At 42.8% G+C, this 25,374-nt stretch overlaps 1 protein-coding gene and 1 long non-coding RNA gene across 4 annotated transcripts in view; one reads left to right on the top strand and one right to left on the bottom strand.

Moving 5' to 3' along the window:
• Positions 1–23,640, top strand: part of LOC107837017 (uncharacterized) — a 42,969-nt gene extending 19,329 nt beyond the window's left edge. Inside the window, exon 2 of one of the 2 annotated variants that reach the window (XR_001662990.1) lies at positions 15,035–23,640. This is a non-coding gene — a long non-coding RNA (uncharacterized LOC107837017). Of the gene's footprint in view, positions 1–752; positions 5,517–15,034 lie in introns of those variants that run through there. The other variant, XR_001662991.1, reaches the window with a different exon arrangement.
• The window catches only part of kirrel3l (kirre like nephrin family adhesion molecule 3, like), a 45,037-nt gene that overhangs the window by 17,396 nt on the left and 2,267 nt on the right, over positions 1–25,374 (bottom strand). For both annotated transcript variants that reach the window (XM_007559502.2, XM_007559503.2), the window contains exon 2: positions 151–306. In XM_007559502.2, coding sequence (XP_007559564.1) covers positions 151–306 — 156 coding nt within the window. The remainder of the gene's footprint in view (positions 1–150; positions 307–25,374) is intronic.

Genomic DNA, 25,374 nt, shown 5'->3' with positions numbered 1-25,374 from the left:
TGTAAAAACCCCAACGGCTGACAGAGAGGGAGCTGATTTCTAATGAGACCGGGCATTGATCGCAACAAGACCCGATGAGACACAAAGGACAATAAATACAGAGAGCAGGAGGAAGGAGGGGGCCAACAGAAACAAGGATAGTGACCGTACCTGGCAGGTCTCGCTCTCCGCCCAACGCCAGGCCGTCTTTGGTCCACTGGACCATTCCCCTGTAACCCACAATCACACAAGGCAGAGTCACGGACTGGCCCTGCACCACCACCTGGTCCTGGGGCTGCTGGGAGAAGTAGGCTGCTTTGGTGGCTGCTGGAAGACAGAAATAAAAAGGACAACGTGAAAATCATTTCGTAGCTGAAACAGAAGAATACAGTTAGAATCAGCCATCAGTTGTCTTATGCTGAGGCAATGCCAGTAGTTTTTACACTAACAGTAACAACACAGCAGGGTGACAAAGTATAGATATCAACTGCATAGATTGAAAATAAAAAATAAAGCAAACTCTGTTCTGGTTGAGGATCAGTGATATCATAAGCGGCACAATGGGTGGATTTAACTCTTCAGCAAACTCGGTTACTGTTGACACATTTGACATGGGAGTCTGACAGCTTTCAAGTTGTATTAAAGTTGAAAACTGTCCCACCTTTTGTGCTAAAGTCAGATTGTGACTCTTCTTGTCATAGGAAACACAGTGATGTCATCTGACATCGGTAAGTATGAGTAAAAGACTGATTTTATTTTATTTTTTTGTGCAGGTTTTGAAACTGATTTCCTGACTGGAGTGGCCACTACTCGTCAGTAAGTTGTCGGAAAATTGGGTTGCGGGAGCTGGTCAGAGGGCCGGGACTCTAACCTGCAACGGCCACACAGAAAACCGAGGCCTCCGTTGGCCACATTATTCTCCTGATACAGATTTGAAATAATCTGAGAAGCATTTGAGTTCTAAGGGTTTCAAAGTTGTCTTAAGATCTAAAGTTTGACTGATGATATCCGCAATGTGGAAGAGCAACTTTTATTGGCGTTCGAGAGAGGTTCTGAAGTTACACTTAAGCAGCAAAAAGATTCAACCCAAATTGATTCCACTGTCGCACAAGCCACGATGCTGCGATGATCACGATGATCATTCTGTGATCATCTCAACCTTTATAGTGTTTTCACAACAACCACAAGAGAATGAACATACCCAACTTGTGTACGTGTTTTTTTTTGTTTGTTTTTTTGTTTTTTTTATTTGTAAAACTTCTAAGAAAAAGAGTCAGCAGTACCCCATTACTTATTCAACTGTTTCAAAAGACCATATGGTTATATGCTTACTGACGTGAAGAGAAAACACACTTCTGGGGAGAAAAATCTGCCACTCTTTAAATGTGCTTTTCTGTAAAAATGGATGTTAAACAATCAAAACTCCATTAAAGTTCCCGGGGGAACCATCCGTTTGAGCCTGCTGAAAGTCAGTGGAGACACCTGCTGCCGTCTCGCTGCCGTGTTTAAGCAAAAGGCGCACGCGCTCCCTCCGGATTGGCTGGCTTGCCTTCACACACATGCCGAAGCGCAGCGTGAATACGGATACTCGGCTCCGACTGTTTGTGCCACTATGCTAAAGATTGAGTATTACAAATCCTACTGGCAGGGGAAAGATGGCAACACTCCAGAGGTAACTAATCCATAGGGGGAAGGTAGGTGGTGAGACGGAGAGGAGAGGCAGTTGGTTGGTTATCTTCGCAGGGTGTCTGTGTGAGTCGGGAAAGGGACTTATAAAAAGAAAAAAAAAGAGAAAAACCTTCCCTCTTTCAGCATCTCCACTTCTTTGTTGCACAGTGCAGAAAAGAAGGAAAGGGGGGGGGATGAAGGAAGATAAAGACGGGTCCTATTCAGCCAGTGCTAAGCCCCCCCCTTTTTAACTGCTTCTCTTGGTGGGAGCGCTTAAACAGACAGCCCGCCCCTCTCCCCCCGCCTCCAATAGCAAAGAAAGCCACTGAAAGGAGGGCAACATACGGCGGCCAGAGACGCGCTATTGTCCCCTTGTCCCTCTCTTTTAATAGGCCTCTTCATTTCCAATCAATCCTGCTAAATGCAAGTTTAATAGCTTTTCAATAGCAGCTTTTCCCCCCAGAGGGTGGATGGGATTTTCTCTCAGTCTCACTCTTTTTTCTTTCTTCATCTTTTCTCACTCCATTCTCTGTATGTTTTTTTTTTTTTTTTAACTCCAGTTTGAAGTGGGGGGGGCTTCCCAGATTGTTGGCACTGTTTATTCCCCACTCAATTACCCACTTCATCTCCGGGTGCACCCTGGTCTGAACCTCACCCCTCTCCTCCTTCACCCTTTCAGCCCACCTCCCGCCAGTGTCACGCAACATCACAATTAAAGATGCCAAACGGTGAGCTCATCAAGAACGAGAGTTCATCCCCAACACGTCGTGGTTCTCAGCATCCCTCTTAAAACCCATTTTCACTTCCACCCATCATCTCTCACTCCCCCATCTGGCCCCAAGGAGGTGTTAATAGTTTATTAGGGGGAAAAAAAAAAAAGCGTTCTAATATTCTCTCCCTGTGCATCGCTTTATCAAAATGCGAATGAGCAGTGGATGCAAACAGGTAGGCAGTATGTGTATCACGCACTCTGGATCAAAAGAGGCCAATTTTAGAGCGCCAATGAGAAGTGCAGCGTCTTCGAGCTCAGTCTATTCGGCATTTACCGAAGGCTGGAATTTTCCCATCATACCCTTAAAAAAATATTTCTTTTTTTTTTTCTTTGCGTGTCCCGAACATGCTGCCATTATGAGCTTCTGTGTGTTTCCTTTCTCTCTCTCCTTGCAGAGTGAGCTGAGGATTTTCCTCCCCATGCTTGCAGCAGTGCAAACATTGATTGCAATTAAGTTTCTCGCCCAGAATATCTAAATGTTTACAATGGGTAATAATTCACTGCATTGGTTGATTGTTAAGATGGATTACATGCACTGAATTGTTTCTCTTTACCTCGCCCACATGCCATTTTTCATGCTCGCAAATGGCAATTAACGCCACGCGCACACATATATGTGCAGCTATGCAAACATAAAGCGCAGAGCATGTGCTGTAGAGAGCGTTTCTTTTTTTCACCCTATAAGTGATTCATGGCTCTCCAGATCCCTTATTGAAAACGCTGAACAGAACATCTCGACTGGCTAATGACTCATGCCAGATTCCTTTAATTCCTCCTTGCTGAATTAGACAATTCTTTGACGGTGTATTAGCAGCTTAATTACAGGAATACATTTCTGACGTGGGGGGAAAAAAAGGAGCAGAACCAGACAAAGAATCGGTGGTGGAGGAGCAAGTAGAAAAAGTAAGAAGATGTGGGTGTGAAGAGGCTCGTTGTCTGTGGGCTGCTGTGTCACACACTTGTGCTGAAGTACACAAACACAAACTGCACGGCTCTGAGTGTTTCTTTTCCCCAAACTAAACATGGGGAGCTTCAATACTGAACCCCCCCCCCCCAAAAAAAACCCTGAAATTTTCTTGAAACACTTCTTCTGTGCATCCAGTCATCCATTCTTTTTTTGAGAGACTAGAGTTTAAGGGTAACAGTTCACTGTACCCATAGGATAGGCTACAACAGTCCAAGGGTTGCTGGTTTGATTCCCGCTCAGTCGGTCTCGGTCATTATTTATTTGGGCAAGTCACTTTACCTGTCTTACCTGTTGGTGGTGGTCAGAGGAGCCCTGGTGCATGGCAGCCTTGCTTCTGCCAGATTGACCCAGGGCAGCTGTGGCTACTATCCAGTATCATGCCGTCATCAGCGTGTGAACATGTTTGCGATTGAGTGAATCACTGAATGTAGTGTAAAGCTACATTCTGGCGTCTAATGACTTGAAAAGGCGCTTGATAAGGGCCATGGTAGTGTAAAGCGATTTGGAGCCCACATATTTGATGAAGCTCTGTACAACACCAAACTGTCAAAGTCTAGTTATGAAGCTACTGCTCTATCGTACCACTGTTGATGAAAAGGACAGCATGACGTACCATTCACAACACTGCCATGGTCTCGTTATTTCAGTTACGATCTATTTCTTGTGGTCACAGATAAAGGTTGAAGCACTGATGGATCAATAAGCAAAAGCTTTTCTCTGGTGGTCAACCTGGAGGATAAACTGCTTCATCCTGCAATGAAGAAGATACCTGACCTGACTTGACCTGACCGTCAAACTGAAAGGAGCAATCCTCTGTTTTCTAGTTAAGAACTATGGCCTCATCTTCAAAAAACCTGACTCTCATCCTGGCCACTTCAAATTCTTCTGCCAACCAAACGATTGCTTCCCGAAGACTACAGCTGTAAAATGCAAATAGCACTACATCATCCATAAGATTAAGAACATTTAGTTCCCGAAGCAGACATCCTGTTCCTGATGTACGTACCTATCCATCCAAACAGGGTAAGAGAAAAGCAGCGAAACCAAAGCACACTGAGATCAAGATCGACTTTGTGCTGAGAATCTGTTTTCCATATTCCTGCATCACCCTTTCAAATAAACGCCCTGAGGGACACATTGGTGAACTTTTTTGAGAACTATAAAAAGCATAAGGACTCGACAGCCAAACTTCCATGAGCCCCATCAGCAACATATAATGAAGGTGAAGAACGGGTTCCTAAATTCGCCGCACAAATAAAACATCTGTGGCAGATATTAGTTTAATAGGCTACCTTATGAAGGTAAAAATGTGTAAGGGTGATTATAGTTACTCATGCTCACTTCAACATTTCATCCTGCAAGATCTCAAAGTAACAAAATGTATTGCATTCATTATGTTTCTGTCCTTGTTTCAAGTCTAGTGTGTGTTTTTCCATCTCCTGCTAACAAGGTCAATGCAAGTTTGGTCTGTTAAATTTTAATCCGGATTTCTTAAAATGGAATATCATTTCACACTGCCAGATACACATGAGACCAAGTTCATGTGGATTTCTGGCTGATGGTAAGAGCCTGCTATGTTTTTTTTTTCCTGTTGAGAAATGTGCTGTGTTTTATATCCGTTTCTGCGAGCGTGCATCTGAATATGCGAATGAGTATGTAGGACAGGGAATGCGTTAATATGGACATCAACTTGTCAGGCACCAGCGGGCACGTTCAGCGGACGCTTTGACACTCTGACTTTTGCTGTCACATGGTTGGAGCTAAGTGCAGCAGAGCTTCCTCCCAGACTTGACCATCACCTACTAAAGAGCTTTACGTTGACCCTGGCGCTTGCCTGCGCTCCCTCTTTCAAACCATCCGATACGTTCACATTAAGAGGGATCAGGACAAGATTGGCAGATGTCAGCAATGATCTGCTCAACGCTGGACACGTGCCTTGATCAAATTAGACTTTCTTTCTGTGTGCAAGCACAAGTGGCGATGCTAAAAACAGGACGAAGAGTTAATGGCACTGGAGATGACCTTTAGAGAAAATATAAATCCAACACACACAGCGCATTTACTGGTAAGTCACCACAGTAACCGCTGGATGTAAAAATGCACCCAAGGCTGTTAGTTAATTTAACAGGAGGCCATGTCCTTCAAATAAACCATAACGTAATACAAGACTTCAGTCCCTGTTCATATTTCCCTTGTTTTGCATCAACACTGGGGTGAATACATTTCCGAGAGAGATGCTCCGTCTCGCACAGCCATTTTACTCTATGACCTCAATCAAATTCAGTTCAAGGAGGCCAATTGCCACAAACCAGGGTCTGTAAATACAAGTGCTACCCAGTTTTACTGGTTGATTTAAACTGTGCTTTGGCAAGTCAAAATCTTTTTTTTTTTTTTTAAATGTCAGGAAAGCGCCGGGAAGCCAGAGTACAATATACCCTAGCTCGATTTTTTTCCCATAAAAAAGGCAAACATATAAATATGAGAAGGATAAGGAGGACTCTAGAATACAGAAATTGGTGGGTAAAAGAATATTTTAACTTGGAATAAACAACCTTTTTCCCTAAATGGTATCCATTGTGCCTTGTCTAGATAAGGCTTCTAAATCGAGCTGGAAAAGGGGAACTCTGCGTGGAATTATTATCCCTTTGTTTTGAGCTGAGCTCTGTTGTCTTTCTTTCCCTGTGTGAATGCACTTGTGCGTATATGCGTGTACAAAGCAGACAGTGGTACTGAGCGGCTGCACCAAAGAGTCCCAAAGGGGATACTGCACCCATCTCATATTTGATCTGGCTACTAAGCTCATTAGCGTGACTCCTACAGAACTTCTGAGAGCTGGAAGGGGGCTAACAACAGATACCACACACTGGCTTGCAGCAATGTGGCACCAAAAAAAAACAACAAAAAAACACATGAGCTCAATGTGTAAGAACCTCTGTTCTTTCCTTCAGCTTGCGTCTTTGCAGACGGCGTCGTCTCTAATGGTGCCCATGCAGACTCGGTTCTATCCCTTTCTCTCCCACGCTGCATTCCAACTAGCCCTACCACCCACCCATCCGCTCTCGCTATCTTTTCTCCCATTCTGCGTTTTTGTGCCCAAATTGCACTCTAACAGCTTTTTAAGAGCTGTTTTGCCAGAGTTTAATCCGCCTAGCCTCCCCTTTCAGCCTTTATTCCATTGTGAAAATCTTGGCTGAGGCCTGGGTGCTTTTTAGAGAGTGGACCAGTTTATCCACCCGCCAGAACCCCCACAGCCCCCTCCACTGATACCCCCACCCAGGGCAATTTCCTCCAGTTCTACATCCATCTACAATCCATTGCCATCCGCTCACTGCTCTGCTTACTGCGCATATGTCTGCAGCCAGTGAGGCATGATCCCTGAAATCAATGGCCAGCAGGCACATCCTTGAACATTATATAAGGTGTTACTAATTGTTGATTTGTTTCTCTTGGGCTCTTCTGCCATCGCGCTGCATTTCTAGACTGTCAGCTGTCATCTTCTGCCAGACTCCCCTAAAACATTCTCTTCCTCTTTGCCGTCTTGGATCCCCCTGTCCCTTTTTCTTTTGCTCTTTGAATTCGTGGTGTGAAAATCACAGGGGTTTGTGTCAGCTTGTCAACACAACACTCAAGAAAGCAGGTTAGAAGGGGAGCAGCAGGGGGAAAAAAGGAGCCATATGTTAGAAAGATAAAAGAAAAAAATAAGGCAAGGTAAAAATGGAAAAAGAAAAAAGTGGGTTTCTGTCAACTTGTAGTTGCAAAGGAGCAAGTCGGAGGCAGGTGGTGGTGGTGCAGCAGGGGGGCGATTGATGGAATGCTGTAATCAGCCTGTCTCCAAGGCCGTCACCGCGAGGCTTTTCCCCGCTGCGACGGGGCGCTGCACACATCAGGGCAGCAGTGAGGCTGATCGCACGGGCGAGCAGCTGCAGACTTGCGCACTAAGTAGCTGCTCCAACAGTTTGCAGTGGATAGTGAAATGGAGTGGTATATGCATGCAAGAAGGAAAAAGTGAAAAAGGAGGGTGGGGCGGGGTGGTCAAAGAGTGCTGATGTGACACAGTCAGCATGTGAGCGCATGTGAATGATTCGCGCAGTCACCGTGCTGCAGTGTCTTGACAACCTGCCACGCGTATATGCACGATCACCCTTGTGGTCCCGTATCTTCAGGGTTTTGAGTAGGCAGAAGCGTCTCCTTCTGCATAATTCTAGTATGGCTTTTAAACATAACACACACACACCCTTTCTTCCCTTCAAATACACACACACACACACACACACACTAAAGCCCCGAGCCAGAGAGCTGAGAGCTGACTCCGTGCAGACAGATAGCAAGTGACTGGCTGGCTGGCTGGCTGGCAGCAGGACAGGAAACAAAAAGCCATGTGAAAAAAAAAAAAAAAAAAAAAAAAAAAAAAGGGAAGAAAAAGGAGAGGAGAGGGTCTGTGGTGGTGGTATGAAATTGTCTGTACACATCAGCTTGCTGTGTTGACAAGATGTTGATTGAGCTAGTCTTGTCATTTCGCTCCTGCTCACCCCCTGGTGTTTTTCCCCCTGGTGTTTTTCTCAGCAAGACAGCTGCTGGCTGGATGTGTGTCACAGTTCCAGCCCTTTTCCACCCCCTTCCCTGCATCTTCTCTCTACTCCATTCCAGTTTCTTCTCCTCTCTCTCCCCCCTTTTTTTTTAACCAGTGCTTGGATGAAGGGACTTTCACTACAATTTACTGTGCTTTTAATCATTATCTTCTTGTGTTGTTTTTTTTTTTTTTTTTTTTTTCACTTAAAGTCCCGTTTTAGTGTATGTGCAATGGCTAACATGGTGGATAAAACGGTGCACAACATGTGGTCGAGAGATGGCTCAGAGATGGAACAGGAATCGGGACTGTCCCCAGGCATTAAGTGAAAAAAGCTACTGCATTTTACTTCCAGGCCAGGTGGGGGCCACCAAGAGCATTTGACTCAAGTAGAATATGAAAAAAATCTAAGTGATTCAAATATGTAGCTTAAGAATCAGCCGAAATTTAGGTTTTTTAGGAGCACATTTTAAGAAATGTAACATTCGTAAAACCACTGAAAAAGAATCTGAAATGTTGCTCATAAAATAAGTCATATTTCACACCAGTGCAAAAAAAAAGAAAGAAAAAAAAGCATAACTGGGCACTCTTTTCTGACTCTAGAACAGAAGTAAACTAATCTCTATCAATTATTATTGTAGCTATTTATTTAGCAAATAAAAACTAGAATTTGTGACCCAAAGCAAATTCTGGTTAGAGCCACAATTCATTCTTGGGTTGGCTGTGATGACGGGCAAAACAAGTTAGCATACAAAAAAAAAAATTACAGATGAAAAATGTATAAAACAAACATGGAAGAGATTTTTATTTTTAAAAAAAAAAGTAAATTACATTTTCTTTATGTCTCATATTTTGCAATTGCTTTAGAAATGAAAACAGGAATTCTCTCAACATAGATTTTGTAGAGAGACTCGGAGCTTAATGCTCTGGGGTATCAATTAATTTAGTCATGGGATTTGTGGCCTGCTCTTCCTAATTGAGCCCAGTGGAGACCCCCTCGGCTCCCCGCAATAGGAAGTAGTGTGTTTCATAATTAATACTCCCTCCTTTATTATTATTATTATTTTTTTTTAATGAGGGTGATATTGCTGTAAATGTATGCATCTCATTAGCATGAAAGGGCCATCTATTGCATTGTTCGCTCCTGCAGTGTTTGCTTCAAGTGAGATGAATGAGAGACAACCTCATTCAGAAGCAGCGGTGGCGCACCAAAGTCAGAGCTGCCCTTTTGTGTGTGTTTGAATATAATACACGGCGAGCTCAATGAGAGTCTCATTAGTGTTTTAAATATGTGTGCTTTTTAAAGCTTAGAGGTTAATGCCCGACTTGCCTCTATTTCATTGGAGTTCTCTTTAATTTGATGCATAATTCTTTTATTTATTTATTTATTTTTTCTGAAGAGTCTCTTCACACAAAGCAGCTGAGCTGTGTTGTGAACCCTGCATCCGACAGAAACACAAAGGCAAACAAACACTTCTAATTAAACGCGTTGAAAATGGTTCTTGTCACTCTCCCTCTAGCGTTCGCTCCACATTGCCGAACATATTTCAGAACTATCCTATCGCCCCCGTCTCTCCATCCAGGGACTATAACTCTTGGCGATTAAACAAATTACCTCCTCACCCAGGAGAGTTGTGGCTTCAGTGGAAACAATGAGAGTGTGATTCACAGAGCTGCCACCTCTCTGGTTCTTACAGACACTTTTCAAACTCGCTTGCTTAGGCTTTTTTTGTGTGTGTGTGTGTGGGGGGGGATTTCTCTCATGTGGATGTAGTTGTGGCAAGTTCAAAAATATTTTCAGCGAGCATCATGTTAAAGTGACGGCTCAGAATTTCTGAAAGGAGGTTCTGGCGAATTGTGAAATGAGACGAAATTAAAATTATTTCTCATCAAAAGTATGTCTGGTGCTGTGACGTACTTAGGTTTTTGTCTGCTGTAGTAAGTGCATGCAATTATCCCATGAGTGTTTTAAGCTTGACACCTTGTTTTAGCTGTGCTTGACAAAAGAAAGGAAGTCATTCCTGCATTGTGTGGGTTCAGTCTGGATATGGTGGCTGAAAAACGGTGGTTGAGAGATGATGTAGAGTGTAGCAGGTGGTGCATTTACAGAACATCATGACCAAAACATTACTTACAAAAATCCCAAACTAATAACTCAACAGTTGACCTCATGAAAGCAAACAAAACCAAACTAAAGCCAACCAAATTAAACATCAAGTGCACCCAGTTAGACTGACTTGGCTCTCTCTGGACTGGTAAAAACCAACCCCCTGTCGTAGGTCATTTGGTTTGTACAGAGGATCTGGGCTCTCGGCTAAAAGGAAAACGCTGCTTCCTGGAGGCGTGGACTGTGTTGAATTTTAAATTTTAGTTGCAAATGTTTGCCTGTGACTTAAGTAATGCGCCAATTCGATGTTGGGGTTTTCTAATCAACAACCGGAAATTGCCAGCACTGTAAACAACCATCCCCCACTGTGCGTACTGAGAAGTGCTAAGTCGAATGAGGCGGCTGCTAATGTTAATTCAATATTTGGAAGCGCTGCTAACACGGACTGAATGTTTATTTCGTCTGTTACCATTGCTAAAGCTATAGACAGACTACTGAGCAGAAAATTGACGTCATTGTTCACAACATCTCCTTCCATTTGCTTGATTGGCCTGATTTAAATTCTACCAGAGAAATTCATGTCAATGGGAGAAAACCCAGATGGAGCAGTGAAATGAGAATTGAGCAATGGCCCTACTAGGTTCTCTCCTCAACAGCTGCATTATTTTGTTTAAATACTCAAAGCTACTTTAACAAAAATATCTCAAAGAGAATATACACTGCAGTCATCGGTTTAGTGATGCTATGTTACACCAGGACTTTTTCAAGTTACAACACTTCTTTTCCCCTTCCTGTTAGCTGCAAAGTTCACAAAGTAAAATGCACACATTAAAATGCAGATGTAACATGTCAACAAAACTTGTCTTTGTTGACTTAAACCAAGATGTTCTACAAAGCAGTTTGTAAAAATGCAAAACACAAACAAACAGCAAATGTTTTCAGAATTCAGAATAAAAATGGCATAAGCAAACGAGAATATTAACCGAAGCTAATAAAAGTAAACTCTAAGGTTTTGTGGATTAATACAGACTGCAAATTAAAGATTTGAATGGTTTGTTTGACACAGTAGCAGATAAAGATGGTAGATGTTTCCATGTCCGTGTCCAGCTAATGTGAATTTATACTAAAGGAAGGTGCCAGAAGAATTATCTACTGCACGTCAGTTATTAACCTTTGCTAACTTTTAACAGAAACTTGCTTAATAAATCCTCAACCATCCCTAAAAATTACTCCTGACTAAGAGCTTTGAGAACACAAAAAAGGGAGGGAAAGCGTAACATGCCAACCTCACTACATCCTGCTTTGTGCTGAGAAAAGGAGGAGAAAGGAAAGGGAAAACTAATTTCCTGAAACTCCATTTCTTAAGCGTTGATTAGTAAAAGAGCATAATTAGAGTGAAATGTGAAGTCAGGGTTTTTCAGATTGCGCTGCTTCCTCCAGAAAAAATCAGGCCATGATTAATGAGTAAATGATTAATGAGGGAACTAATTAATCAATTAATTATTAAGCAAGCACTCTGAAAAAGAAAATGGGTAGGATGACAGCGAACAGAGAGTAGAATAGATGCTTAGGTTGTGTCTCGGAGAGGAAGAGAAGAAGCAATCAGGAAAAACATCCTGTTTGTTCTGTCAGTTTGTTTCATCTGTAGTTACAGAATAATGAGTACAAAGGATCATAGGAGGAGGTAAAGTCCTATGTGCTGCTTTTCATTTGTCTTTTTTTTTTTTTGAGATAAGTCTGGAAATTTCACGTTTGCAAATTTCCTAAACATACTCGAGTTAAATCCTGGGGCTTCCCATAACATATGCACTTAAATCTCGCACAAAAGTGCCTCCGCAAAAGCTGCGAATGGCAGAGAGCTTCTCTGTCTTTAACTAGGACACCCCATCAATCTTTGATAATCTGCACAGAGGGTCTTTCCTGTGTGACCAGGCTGATGGGACTGATGGGACATCATAGCCAGAACTGATGTATGAAACGCAGACTCCAAATGTAACTGTGATATACTGGACCGTTTCAAGTCAAGTTTGACCTTTTTTTCCAAGTTATTAATCACTGCGGTGAAAGAATATATGTGATCTATCCCTCCCCCAGGAACCCTGCACACCTTCTTCTTTGGCATGGCTTTCTTCTATACCTTTTGCTTAGAGGGGGTGGATTTTTTTTTCTTTTTTTTGTTGTCTGTCAGAAATCCCCAGAGCTACAACACAACAGGATACGGGAGAAAATATTATCTTAAAGCAGACGGGTTTATTGTCTCTATTAAAATGCAGAATTACTCCATAAAGATGCACCCCCCTGAACCCCTTTCTGCCTTCTACCCCTCCTCCCCTGACAACCTGAAACACTTCCTCAAAGCGAGAACATAAGAGAAGAAGCTTTCATCCCCACATATTTTTCCCCGCCGTTTACTGCTGGCCTTATTAAGAGTTGTGAGTGACGGAGGCAGAAAGTGTGCTGGGAGAGTCTCGGGGGGGCTTTGATGGAGGCGGGCGATGGAGCCATAGCGAGGCTGAGGGTGAGATCATGCCTGCGTTTATCCCCTTAAAGTGTTTTATAAAGTTCTTTGTTCCGTGTACCATATTCCCCAACACGCCTTTTCTTCCTCTGTTCATTCTAGTTTATTGTTGCTCCCAAATGGCCACTGACTGGACTAGTGCTGTATTCTGTCCTAATCACACCGTGGCAATTGCAGATTCCCTCAGAGTCAACCGGGTGTGAATAGATCTTTGTCATCCGGGGTGGGCTGGCTCATTAACTGTGAAACCGTGGACATATGGTGGCTGTGTGTTGGGTTGTATCCGAGTGGAGAATGCCATGGGTTGGGCTTTTGACCCTTGCCTCCACCAAAGTCTGCGGTTTGATGAACTTAAACACTTCTTTGTTCGCTTTGTGTCGGGGTGTGTCTTCAAGTGAAGAGTGTTAAGTTTGCGAGTAGGGGCAGATGTGCGCAATGTGACTGGTTTACTAAACACAAAGCACACGGCATCTACGCGGCTGCAGATAAACATGCAAATGTCGCTTTGCCATTAAATGCCCTGTTTGCGTGACGTTGAGTACAGCAATGCAGGAATGCAACAGCGTTGCGTCTCCAGCGGCCGGACTCCTGTGGGATAATCTGTTTTTGTCATGGTGCGATAAGACTTTTAAGAAGTTGATGAGGATGTCCCAGGCGTCCACTGTTGTGACAATGCCACTCAAAAACAGCCACGTGTAAGAATAAGTGAAGAGTCCAACTTGTGATTATTCGACGGCTACCATCTGGATATTTAAACTTATCTTTAAAGCTCCCTGCCCTCTCGTGAAGTAGGAGTTGTTTGGACAAAATCGAATAATAAAGATTGCTCGCCAGGCCAGCCAGCAAGATTCAGTTATAGTATTTTAATTTTCTTTTTATTGGTCTAGTTTGTTTTTATCAACTCAAAATATGAAATACTTAAGACTTATCCAGCCTGAGTAGTTTTAAAACACTCAAAAACAAAAAGTCAGCCTTTTTAATGCTTCTTTAGGATCGGCGCCACCTTAGAATGAGACAAAACATAAAAACCGCAGTATGTATGGACTCAACTGAATTGTTCTACGCTACGTGCACATTTTGAAAGATGACGTTTTTGATTTTCGGAATCGTTGTGGGCAACGCACAGCGGGAGAGCTGGCGCGCCTCTGGTTAAATGCTCACGTTTAGCACACATTCTGCTGAAATGCGTCGAGACAGGATATGCTGCAAGCACAGCTTCTGAATAGAACGAGTTCAAAAAGGATCGCTGCATCCATGCTTGGAAGCGTTGCCACGACGCAGCCTGTGTGAGACGTTAGAAAATAATGGGGGGATATTTTTTGACGCACATCTGATGCTGCAGATTTACGTTTACCTTACTTTTTTTTCTTTTTACTCATTTTGTTCTTGTAAACCCTAAATTGCTAGGCTTAGATCTTTTTTTTTTTTTTTAATCCTAACAATTTAGAGGGGGCTAGCTTGAAAATTGACTATTAATTTATCTTCTGCTAATGTCACTACCTTGTCCTGGCTTCCCACCTCCTCCCATTGTGACAACAATATAATAAAACTACTATAATTCTTTTGATTTCCCACTAGAAGATTGCAGGTGCCCCCCATCTGGAAACCCCTTTCAGAACTTACTGGATTGGGCCCCTGATCACAACACATTTACTCTTAAGTACTGTATGCTTGCAAAAATAACACTTACTTTGCGGGTCACATCTACAGATAGGCCTAAGGTTTGCAGCTCTGATAAACAAGTGAAGTGTTACAGGGCTCTTAAGCCCATCTGGTGAGATGATCGATCATTAGACAGAGAGTGGAGATAACTCGCTCAGCTTGCCTGCTGGCTACCACTGATCCCATATCACTCTCGCAGGATACGGTATGAATCACAGGAAGTTCAGATCAATCTATATAGATTGTGCTGTGTGATTACAAATGAAGAAGAAAAAAAAAATCCCATTTGGCTTAGCCCCCTTTAGATGCCTCAGTGTCTGGCTGTGCTTGTGTACTCGACGCTCCCGTCTACGTGCGTTAAATAATAGCTTTTTAACTTTCCCCCCGTACCGATTTTCTGATATTTGCTGTGTCCAATCTGCAATCTGTCCCATCTTTACTCGTTTACTCCGCTCTGTCCATCTCTTCTTAAATCTCCCCGCTTGAGGGAGTCGTCTTTTAAATCTTAATTAAAACAGACTCTGAGTCCCCCCCCCCCCCCCGCCACCTCCACCCCTCCACCCTCCTGGGGGCTGGCTGAAAGCAGCTTAGAACAATCAAGAGGATGGATTAGAAGTGAGAAGAAAAGACAAGAAGGGGAGAAGCAAGAGGTGGAGGCTGGGTGCGGATGAATAGAACGGCAAAGACCAATATTGAGGGGAAAGGAGAAAAATGACCCCTTTCCTTCAGCTGAATGATCCTCTCTCCTTCCTCCCTGTGTGTCGACTCAGGGTCTCTCCCTCTCTCTCTCTCAGGGCTCTGGAGTCTTGGCCTGACCTATTGACATTCAGCTTCTCGCCAGATTAAGCAGCGAATGGAGCCTCTAGAAAGGGTAAACACACTGGAGGAACAATGACCAACAGGCAGCAACCTTATTGGATTCTAATTAACTGCCAGGAGAGATGGCTACGGGGATGTTAAGTGCTGTGGGACACAAGTTAAACCCCCAGACCTCAAGCACCACAACTCGCATCACCAATTGTCTTCCTTTATGAGGACTGTTAATGTCCTTTCTGTATATTTATTTGTGTCATTACGTTTCTGGTTCTCAGGACTCCTACGTAGGGGGTTGAGCAAAGCACAAGAAGGATGAAAAGATTATGTAACTTTTTGAGAGCTGAAAAAGCAATGAGAATAAATATCCATCCATCCAGCCATTCACTTTCGCAGATTCCACATTTAAAGCTTTGCCAATATACCTAAAGCATACCAGTGTTTTCTATTTAGTATTTAAAAATATGAGTCTGGAAAAGTTCAGAATTTTGACTTAAAAAATGTGTAGGAACTTTAATGTCCTTTAGTTTGAATCACATTACCGTCTGTTTTACATGCGAAACATAAGAACAGCAAACAGACACTTTTCAAAGCACAAAGAAATTGTGGGCTGACTCACCCACAATTTTTTTTTGTTTTGTTTTATTTGACAAGGTGGAACGCAGCTTGTCCCCCTGAGGCAGCGGTTTGACTGATCAGGTTAAAATGGGCTGAAAAATCGGGAGAGATTATTTTATATTAAACAGATTGAATTATCTGCAGTGAAGAATAAGGAAGAAGAAGAGGAAAATCATTTTTCTGCATCGCCCTCGGGAGGAGAAGTGAGGGAGATAAATGGGAAGGAGTGAGCAGCCGATCCTCAGTGGTCACAAATCTGAAAAATGCAACCTTTTCTTCCTTTGCTCCCTCTCCGCGCCCAAAAGATGTGGGGCGCTAATTTGAGGGAGTCCAAACTGGCCGGGCATACATGTGAACGTCCCCCCGCTTGAGCGCTGGGCACTCTTGTCTTTTTTTTTTAGTGGTCCCCTGATTAGGCTAACTCACAATGGTGATGTGGTTTCAGGGGTCCCTGGTATGAAACCACAAGCACTAATTAGACTGGGCTCATTAATGCGTTAGTGTGCGGGAGAGAGGACCCGGACCACCAAGGGTTGAGACTGACACGGGAGGGGGGATGCAATGCCTGACTGGAGACAGGCCATTGTCACCTCAGCCGGCATATAAAGCCTTTCATTAATTAGTGTGAAAACACACATGCACACACAGAGCGGCATATGTACACAAAACCACATGCAGACTCTCACTTCCTTGAAAATACACATATTAAGGCTATGGGTATTCCATATACCCACTGCTTGTTAGCACATTACCTTGAATCAAAGAGCCAACGTTTGCCAGAAGAGACGACTACAAGTGTTATTTGTTGAGGATGATTCCAGCCCAGTGTTATGTGTTTGTCCTTTGGCAACCCTGGCGAGATAAAGTTTTTTTTCTCTCCCGCACAGAACGAACAAACCTCTTCCCTTGTCCCCATCATGTGAGAGCCTCTGAAACCCTCAGAAACCCTCAGAATACTTTTTTTTAAATCAAAGCACGAAGGAAATGAATAAGAGCCTCAGTTGTGATCTGAGCCTGGAGGTGTAAACGGGGGCGGGGGGGATCCACATGACCAGTGTCCATTTCCACACCATTACTGCACCAGTCATGGCTGTAATGGCTTGAATTGGGTCATTGATTTCTCTCATCCACCCTGTCTTTCACTCACAAAAAATAAAAAAATAAAAACAGTCTGTGCAGGTTCCGCTATATGAGCCCAGACCTTTTTAAACAGAATGTTGAATGTGCCAAGATAGCTTTGCACTAGATGTAAACCCTAAGCCTACAGCACAGGTACCACTGGTGCTACCTGGGCTGCCTTAGTGGTGCTCTAGAAGGCTTTTGATATCACTTGTTTGCAAAGTAACTGATGTAGATATTTGTTTCATCAGAACCTTCTAAATAGATGTATGTATATTTACTATAATCTGTGGCTATACTTTTGTTGTTTTGAAGACAAAATCTAATTAAGGTGTATTCTCGTTTAAATACTTAATAATGGTACCAAATCACCTACATTTGCTACAAGACGTGCTCAGTGATCAGGCTAATTATCAATACAAGGTGATAACAATATTCTCTCCATGTTGTGCCTTTAGTCGACATATGAAAGGTTTTGGAGGATAAAAATTAGATGTGCAGCTAAGCTGGTTTTATTGTATCTAAATTCTATGAAAAAGAAAAAACAATTACGCTGACGACTGAGGTTGGGTTGGGTGAGAAAAATCATCATTTTCCAATTTTAATTCCAAATTCAAGGTGATAATTCTGGGAACTATTCCAAATTCAAAACATGGAAATTTCCCCCTTGACTTAAAATGGAACACATGATTGAGCCACATCATTCAACCATTCAGTAGCACAAATGAGAACTTTTTCTTCTTTTTTTCATAAATAAAGTAACTTAGAAAACTTACAAAGTCCAAATTCTGCTTTACTAGTGTTGTAAATTTCATTTCAGTGTGGTGCTACTTGTAAATCTGGTGCATAAAAAGCGGGGGAACCAACGCCTTGAGTCAGAAAAAAATAACCTACATGCACACTCTCCCGCGCAACCAATGCGGTGAGTCCAGGTTTGAGTTCCTAGAGGGGTTAAACAAAGGACTGAGTTTAAATTGGCTTTTTAAAAACTCCCTTGACCGCTCACGGAGTTAAACACGAGCCACTACAGTCTGTCAGATGTCTGTTTAGAGAAAGAGGAATGGCTAAGTGGAGGTTTAGAGTGTGGTTAATGGCTAATCTGAAGTGTGACGACTCCAGAGCATCTTCTCTTGACCAGCCTCAATGGGCCTCCAATCAAGCCTGACAAGCCCTTCAATCCTTGGTCAGCAGTTTTAACTGACCTGTGATTGAGTGGCTTCATTAAGGGTCTATTTATCTTTCTCTCTACCAGAGACCTAAAAAAAAGGCTTGTGACATGTCCAACACACCAAGGTACCGCCCCACAGGAACCAGAGCAGATGCATCCCTGTATTAGCACATGAAGAGAAAGCTACGAGAGTGGCATAGACATCTAATGAACCACCCTTCATCCCCTGATCAGACTTATGTGGTACCGCCACCTCACGATTTCTTACCAGAGAATGTTTTGCAGGGTATGGAGCTTATGAAGGGCTTGGCATGTGTTGTTAAGAGTAATCCTGCCTGAACAAAATAGCAGACCAGATGAACTCGTGACCTCTAAAAAAGAAAAAAGATGGGGACCCTCCCAAACAAGCCACAACAAACAGCTTTCTGTAGCCACTCTGTGCCTTTGATCTGAAGGAGCTGAGATGAGATCAATCTCCTCTTCCCTCTCTTCTCTTTTGCCCTTTTCTCTTTTCCTGTACAACATCTCCTTATACGTCTCTTTCCCCTCCTGCTGAGCAGGTGTATAAAATGAGGCGCCTTATTCCTGTGGCACTGGGCCGCGCCTAAAAGTGCAGTCTGTGAAGAGAGCTTTTCTCTGCCTGCCTCTCATCTTTTATCCTTTGCATCGCCTCATCTCCTTTACTCACCCTTTTTCCTCTCCCTTTATCCTTCTCCATCCCCTTTACTCCTTTTAACGCGTTCCCTCGCACTCTTGAATATGAAACAGAGGGCCCAAGCCTCTCATCTATCTGAATTCATCAACACCTCCCCGTCTATCTTCTTCTGCACGTCTCTCTTTCAGCCTATTGTCTGTTTAGCTATACGTCTAATTATGCTGTCTCACTTATGTAATTAGTGCAAAAATAAATGGCTGCCATAGCTTGGTGTGTCCCCCCCCCCTCACCCTTCCCAGTGCAAGCTCTGAGAAAACAAATTATGGAGTACAATAGGTACAAATGGCTTCTGCACCAAACCACATGATGGATGCATTCTGGGTTCCCTGCATCTCATCCGTTCTCTTTTTTCCCTCACTCTCTTTACTCTTCCTTCTTTCTCCATTATCCCCAGCTCTATATGTCTCTGTTCGGAAACTAGAGAGGACTTGAGCGCTTTCTCACCCACCTACCCCATCATTGGATGGCTATATCATCCGTCTTCTCTTCTTGGCAATGACACTATATTCACCCTGACAAGATATTAAGCAAACTACTTTTTTTCCCCTCCCCATCTTTTCTTTTTCTCTCTGCTCTGAGCCCTTCCCTTCTCTTTCCCCGTTCTCTCCAGTGGTTCCCTTTTCTCCACTATCCCCCAGAGCATTCCGTAAACCATGACTGCAAAGCAAACGCCTGGGACTTTCAAAAGCAAACAGCGATCGTCCCCGTGCCATAGCCCCATCTGTGGATAGTCTGAGCGGGGGAACAATCGGTCCCTGTACTCCTCCGCTTCGTTCTATTTCCGGCCCCCAGGGATCTGCGCAATGCAAAGGATATCTCAGTCAGATGGGTGCAATGTGCTGGAACAATGGTTGGACTGCTTCCTCTTTAGAAGATGGGTGTTTGGTTTACCTTAGCCAGCTTGGGAAGCACTTAGCCATGTGTTTTGTTTTTTTTTTTTTGTTTTTTTTGCCCTCCGCATAGCATCTTTACAAAAACGTAGCAAGCGTCTGCCGCACCACCCTTATCTGCACTCTTAAGCTGACACATGGACGCTCATGAGAGGACACGATGCTTAGCCCAGGGTGTTGCATTATCAACTTTCTGTTAATCCGCCTCAGACTTTCAGTCAGTTACCCCTTTGTTTCTTTTCACCTCTGTTGTCTGAGAAGAAGAACAGCAGGTTTTCTTTACACTAACACAAGTATATCCATTACCTGGAATGCTAGGCTCCTGGCAGTAAATCCTTTTGACCCCCCTGTGCCTTTCTTTCTTTTCTCTCTCCCTCTCCGTCTCTCATGCTGAGCCCATTGTTATCTTTGCATCAGCTTTCTTTCCCCAAACAGACAGGAGGAGAGAGACACACCTTACCACCACCCACCATCAATGCCTCGGCCACCTACACACTTTGCTCTACGCTCGCTTCTCAAAACCACTCAATGGCATTAAGAGTTTTGCCACTCGGGGGAACTGCAGTTAAATTTTCAATCAGTAACCTTTGACTGACATCCCTTCAGGTTTTGGATCTCCTCTTCACCTCCTAGGTTGAGATTCCTAAGTTTTCCCAGCAAAAAAAAAAAAGAAAAAAAAAGGGAAACAGAATACAGGCTATGTTTACTCTAAACCCACAGAGAACCTCCTGAAACAACACAGAGCAGCCCAAGCAAAAACAGACCAACTATTTTGGTTATTACTTTGATCAATAACAAAGTATTTGTCCTGGAATCGCTGCAAGTGTGAACTGATGGAGTTAAAGAAAGTGATGAAAAGGGAGTTTGGAGAGGAATGCTGGATTAAATCAAAGTAACGGTGATCTTTATTCTTCAGTGAGTCCCAATCACATTCATATCAAAGATATTGGCATGACAAGTAGTAAAGAGATTCCTTTTTAATTGTTTGATACAAAGAATAGTTGATGCGTAGTCTTTATGCAGCCTAAAGTGTACGGTTATTGCCCTGACCACATGCAGTTTACTAGTGTGGGTGTGTTTAAATACTGGCAAAAGATTGGACATAGGAACTTCCAACTGGACATTTACTGGTCTGAACTAAGCAAAGCGAAAATCTGTCATTTGGTGGTCGACAGTCTATTTCTTGGTGCAACTCCTCTATAACATTCATGTAGTTGATTGTGGAGATGAGGTGTTAATTGAGTTGCAGTGTCGACTGGACAATCTGACTGCACCGTCTAGCTATAGGAAAAAAAAGCACACGGCCCTGAAGATGTCGGAAACTCATCCCAGCCCATCAGTTACTTTTTCAGTGTCTGCCCTTGACCTCTCTGAGTATGCCTATGTGTTGGGGATGTTGCCTCAGCAAGCTTCTTTTGATCCATTACTATCTGAGCTCTTAGCCCTAGTGCACAGCGCTGAATATTTCAGCTCCTCTGCTCAGTAAGTGCCACCAACAATCAAATTTCATAAATAGGGAGTGAGAAGTGAAGTAAAATGGATCAGCATCTGGTGTCAAATTAATGCTGTCTGGTGGCACTGCAAATAGGACTTTTCGTTTTTTTTGTTTTTTGTTTTTTCCTGCGAGACTCCCCCTGGCTGCCAAAATCCATACAGCTATCTCTAATACAAGGTTAAAGAACACGGCTGGTGAAGATAACACAGGAACAGATATTGCTGCGACGCAGAAGATAAATTTCAATTTGCTGTTGGTTTTTGTCTCTCGGCAGGAGATATGAAATCCTTGTCTTCCCAGGCAGCAATTGATTGGAAAATAAAAATGAATGTGTGGTCCTATATGTCTCATGTTTTTTTTTGTTTTTTTTTCTTTCTTTCTGTCTTGGTTTCTGGGTTTAGAGTCTTCTGGAGCAGTGATACTGTACATCTCTCTAGAAGGAGGTGACACTTGCGTTTTTAGGGGAGATAAATGCAATTCAAGCCTTTCTTGAAATAGCTGCTACTGTATGAACGCGACTCTTCCCCTTGGGGGGATGTTTTAATGAAAGGCACCAAATTAATCCCACTTTCCCCCCTCTTTCCATTACTGTGTTTGCATAGAAGAATAAAAAGGGTAAATAACTTTCTGCTTTTTCCTCTCTTTTCTATGCTGATGATACAAGGAAGGGGTGTGTGTGTGTGTGGGGGGGGGGGGTCTCAAGGCAGGATGCTGACATGGCCCTCCTTTGCCCTAGTCTCTTTCATTTCCTCTCCAGATCTTCCGACTGACTCAAAGGAAGACATGGTGAGGATGTGAGGATGTGCGGAGACGCACACGGGGACAGAGCGAAGACAAAGACAAAAGGAGGATGGGCGGATAGAGATAAAAATAAAACTGGATGAGGCCAAGTGCCATCAACAGTTTGCTACCTGGCTACTCTTGTGCTTTCCTGTGTTTTGCCTGAACCAGCAGCGCACATCCAGTTAAGTTGCTCAGAGCTGATAACGACGCCTCAGGACACGCTGCCAAGTTCTTTATCTGTGTTTACCCAAATGGCAAAACTGATTAGAGACGAGCAACGTTATGAAGCTCCATTGTTCTCTGTTTTAGTTCTGTCTTCTTCTTCCGTAAGGGCGGGGGAAGGGGAAGCGTGAGGATATGAAGAGAGCTCGAAAGACAATGGTCTTCAAGACTGTCACAGAAAACATAGCGTTATTAAAAAATCTTGGTCGTGTTGTGCAAATGTTTAGCATTTCCCCATCGAATTTTAAGATTTTAACACAAAAATTGCACAGCTCTTCTTCAGATAATATATTAAGACGCCACATTCTCTTCAAAATGAACTCTTGTCTTGAAAAACACTATCCAGTTGACTGAACTTTGAAGATGTGTAAAGTGGCACTGTGAGCACAAATTGTGAATGCTTTATTCAGTTTGATACACTGCTTCTAATTTTGTCAATCTTATTGTGAAGTACAGAATGGAGCGGTTCCTGAGTTGTTGCCTAGTTGTGTTGACAGTCAACATACACAGACGTTTCACCGACACCCTGTTACAAAAGTACCGAAGCATCAACAATTACTTTATAAAATGTATGTTATCTAAACTGGTTAAAAGCTAAAACACTTTGAATTGATGTGGATAAGTCTAGATTAAAGAGAGATTTTTGAAATGCAGTCTGAGATTCATAAAACCTCCGTATTGTTTTTGAAAAAGAAAAAAAAAAAAAAGCATTTTATGTCCGTAAAACACATTTTATGATTTGTATGATTTTAACGCCTCTTCCTCTCATGAATCCAACATCAGGCATCATCTCATCTTAAGAGCTGGATGTATTGTCAACCCTTGCATATTAGGGTAATACTACTGATTAATATGTATTTCAAGAATCGAGCAATTTTAAATATGATTTCAAGACTGCTGAAATGCTCCGTCCATCATAGTTTGTCTTGTTGAAGTGTTTTTTTTTTTTTGTTTTTTAAGAAAAAAAAGTGATGGAGAAACAGAGTTTTCTCCAACAGTGTGGATGATAGTTCAACACAATGATGTCCACCTGTTGCTGTGCAGTGCAGTTACCCCAGATTTTTTTTTTAAAAACAAAGCATTTAGTTAATTTATTCCATAGATCCGTTACGTTTGTATTGCCGTGAAACCATAGCGTATTTACTTGGCGTGATCTTACAGTGAGAAATCTCATCCTGACCCATGTCTAATTCAGATTCCACTTCCAGTACAAAATCCTTCAAGAAACCCGTTACTCAGAGCTCATACAGCATACCCAGCAGAGAGGAAAATATCCATATCTTTGCCATGACTTTGTCTTCTAAATAATGCAATACATTGGTGTTCGGGACTCAGACGTGTTCGAATTCTGCTGTGTTTGCACTATCTCGCACCTCGTCTCTCACACACCTCACTGGCTTGCTGGGGTTTTCTGCCTCTCCAAACTTTCTACCATGGAATCCTTTTATCATTAGGGCTTAAAATGGTTTTTTTTTTTTTTTTTTGAAGAAGTAAAGACAAAGCAAAGCGATTATAACCATGATTCTGGGTTTGTTTGACAAGAGCAACAAGACAGAAAAAAAAAAAAAAAAAAAAAACAACTTTTGGAAACCTCAGTGGAATTTGTTTCTGTTTACTAGACACTTTTCTGCTTAATCACCAAGATGCCGGTGACACATCTAAGTCTCATCCCCGCTAAGCCTTCCTTCCCACCATATTCCTCTACCCCCGGCTTCTTCTTTAACTGTCCCCATCCAGACTCCATCCAAGAGAATTCAAAGAGCCCGGAGTGTCAGTTCATAAAATATGCACGGCTGCTTAAAGCAAACCTCTTGGGCTCTGTTGTCTCTGCATCCACATACAAAGTTGTGCTCAGTGTAGAGAAGACCCATCTTTAGTGATGAGGAAGAGAGGGATGACAAGGGGAGGGGTGGAGAGTATTCCTCGCTTCCCCTGCTACATTACAGTTCTGCATCTGAACTCCATTGCACGAAGTACTGTACATGATAGTGAATGGGGCTTTTCAAAACCTTTGGTGGAAGTCTGCTTTCTGCCTCCGGCCCATTAGGCAGACTTGCTCTCATGTCCTCCCGATTCGCAGTCACACATTCAGGCAACCGGGTAAAAAGAGCTGTGAGAAGAAGAAGGAGAAGAAGAAGAAGAAGCAAGGTGGAAAATTTCCCCCGCATTACACTATAGTGAGACGTGAGTGGCGACACGACTTAAGAGGAAGGGAGAGAAACTTGTAATCTCAGCTCGCAGCCTTTGAACTTGGCCCGATGAGATGCAGGCGACCCAAAGCAAAAGGTTCCAAAGAAGAGCTCACTGAAGATTACTCGGAATACTGATGCAGTGTGGAATCCAATTCCTCTGGGAGCCCTCTGAGAAAGTAAATTATCTGTGTTGAGCAAGCCTACGTACATTGAAATGTAAGCAACGTGCCATGCAAAAAATAATAGAAAAAGGGAAATCACAAGTTGGATACCTTTGCGAGCGCAACCAGTTGTGAGCATATGTGCCTTAAAGAGTGACCCAGTAAATGAGGTCTAGGGTCTCTTAGGTTTTAATTAGGGCAGCTGTCACCGTTTTCATGATTTCTGTTGTGTTTGTGTGGTGAGGGAGCACAAGAGAGAAATGTGAGTGTTTCCAATATGCAGTGGGGTTGAGGTCAAGGGATATATGCCACTGTCTGGTTTTGGCTTCTTCTCATCCAGCTGCTGCTGCTCTGTCAGGGACCGGAGGTTTACTGGTGTCATGTACCCTCCCTCGGGCTTTTTGAATAATGACAAAACCATGCGGAACCGGGGGGCTGGAGGTGAAGACGTACACGTGCAGCAAATGGCCATTTGGGCAAGCTTTGCCATTTTGCTGAGAGCTGCAAGGAGGGGGGGTGGGTGACTGAATCATGCAAGAAACTACAAATGCAGCCCAAAGGGTTTAGATTATTTTTTTTTTGCAACTTCTGTCCCTCCAAGAAAAGATCTGTGCCAGAACGGCACTGGTTTGTGTTCTCAGTGACATGAAATGAATCTGTTCATTTTAAAGTGAAGCATCCACAGGCCGCAAAGAGATTTTCACAGCATGATAACCCGAGTAAAACATGATAGTTTTTTTTTTTCTTTTGATACATAAGTTTAAGCAAAAATAAATAAATAAATAAATAAAATAAAAAAATAGAACAAACAGTTACTAAGTAATATTTTAAAGACACTCTCCATAGAGAGAACACACAGTGACAGTATAACAACTTGACTTGTGCTGGATAATTACTTGAACTATTGACTCATGTATATATTCTAGTGTTAACGGCTTTACAGACATGAATCTTACAG

This window comes from Poecilia formosa, unplaced genomic scaffold (genome assembly GCF_000485575.1).
Source record: "Poecilia formosa unplaced genomic scaffold, Poecilia_formosa-5.1.2 Scaffold105, whole genome shotgun sequence".
Classification (NCBI taxonomy): Eukaryota; Metazoa; Chordata; class Actinopteri; order Cyprinodontiformes; family Poeciliidae; genus Poecilia; species Poecilia formosa.
The sequence above is the reverse complement of the archived record's forward strand: the minus strand, read 5'-3'. Positions and strand labels throughout refer to the sequence as shown.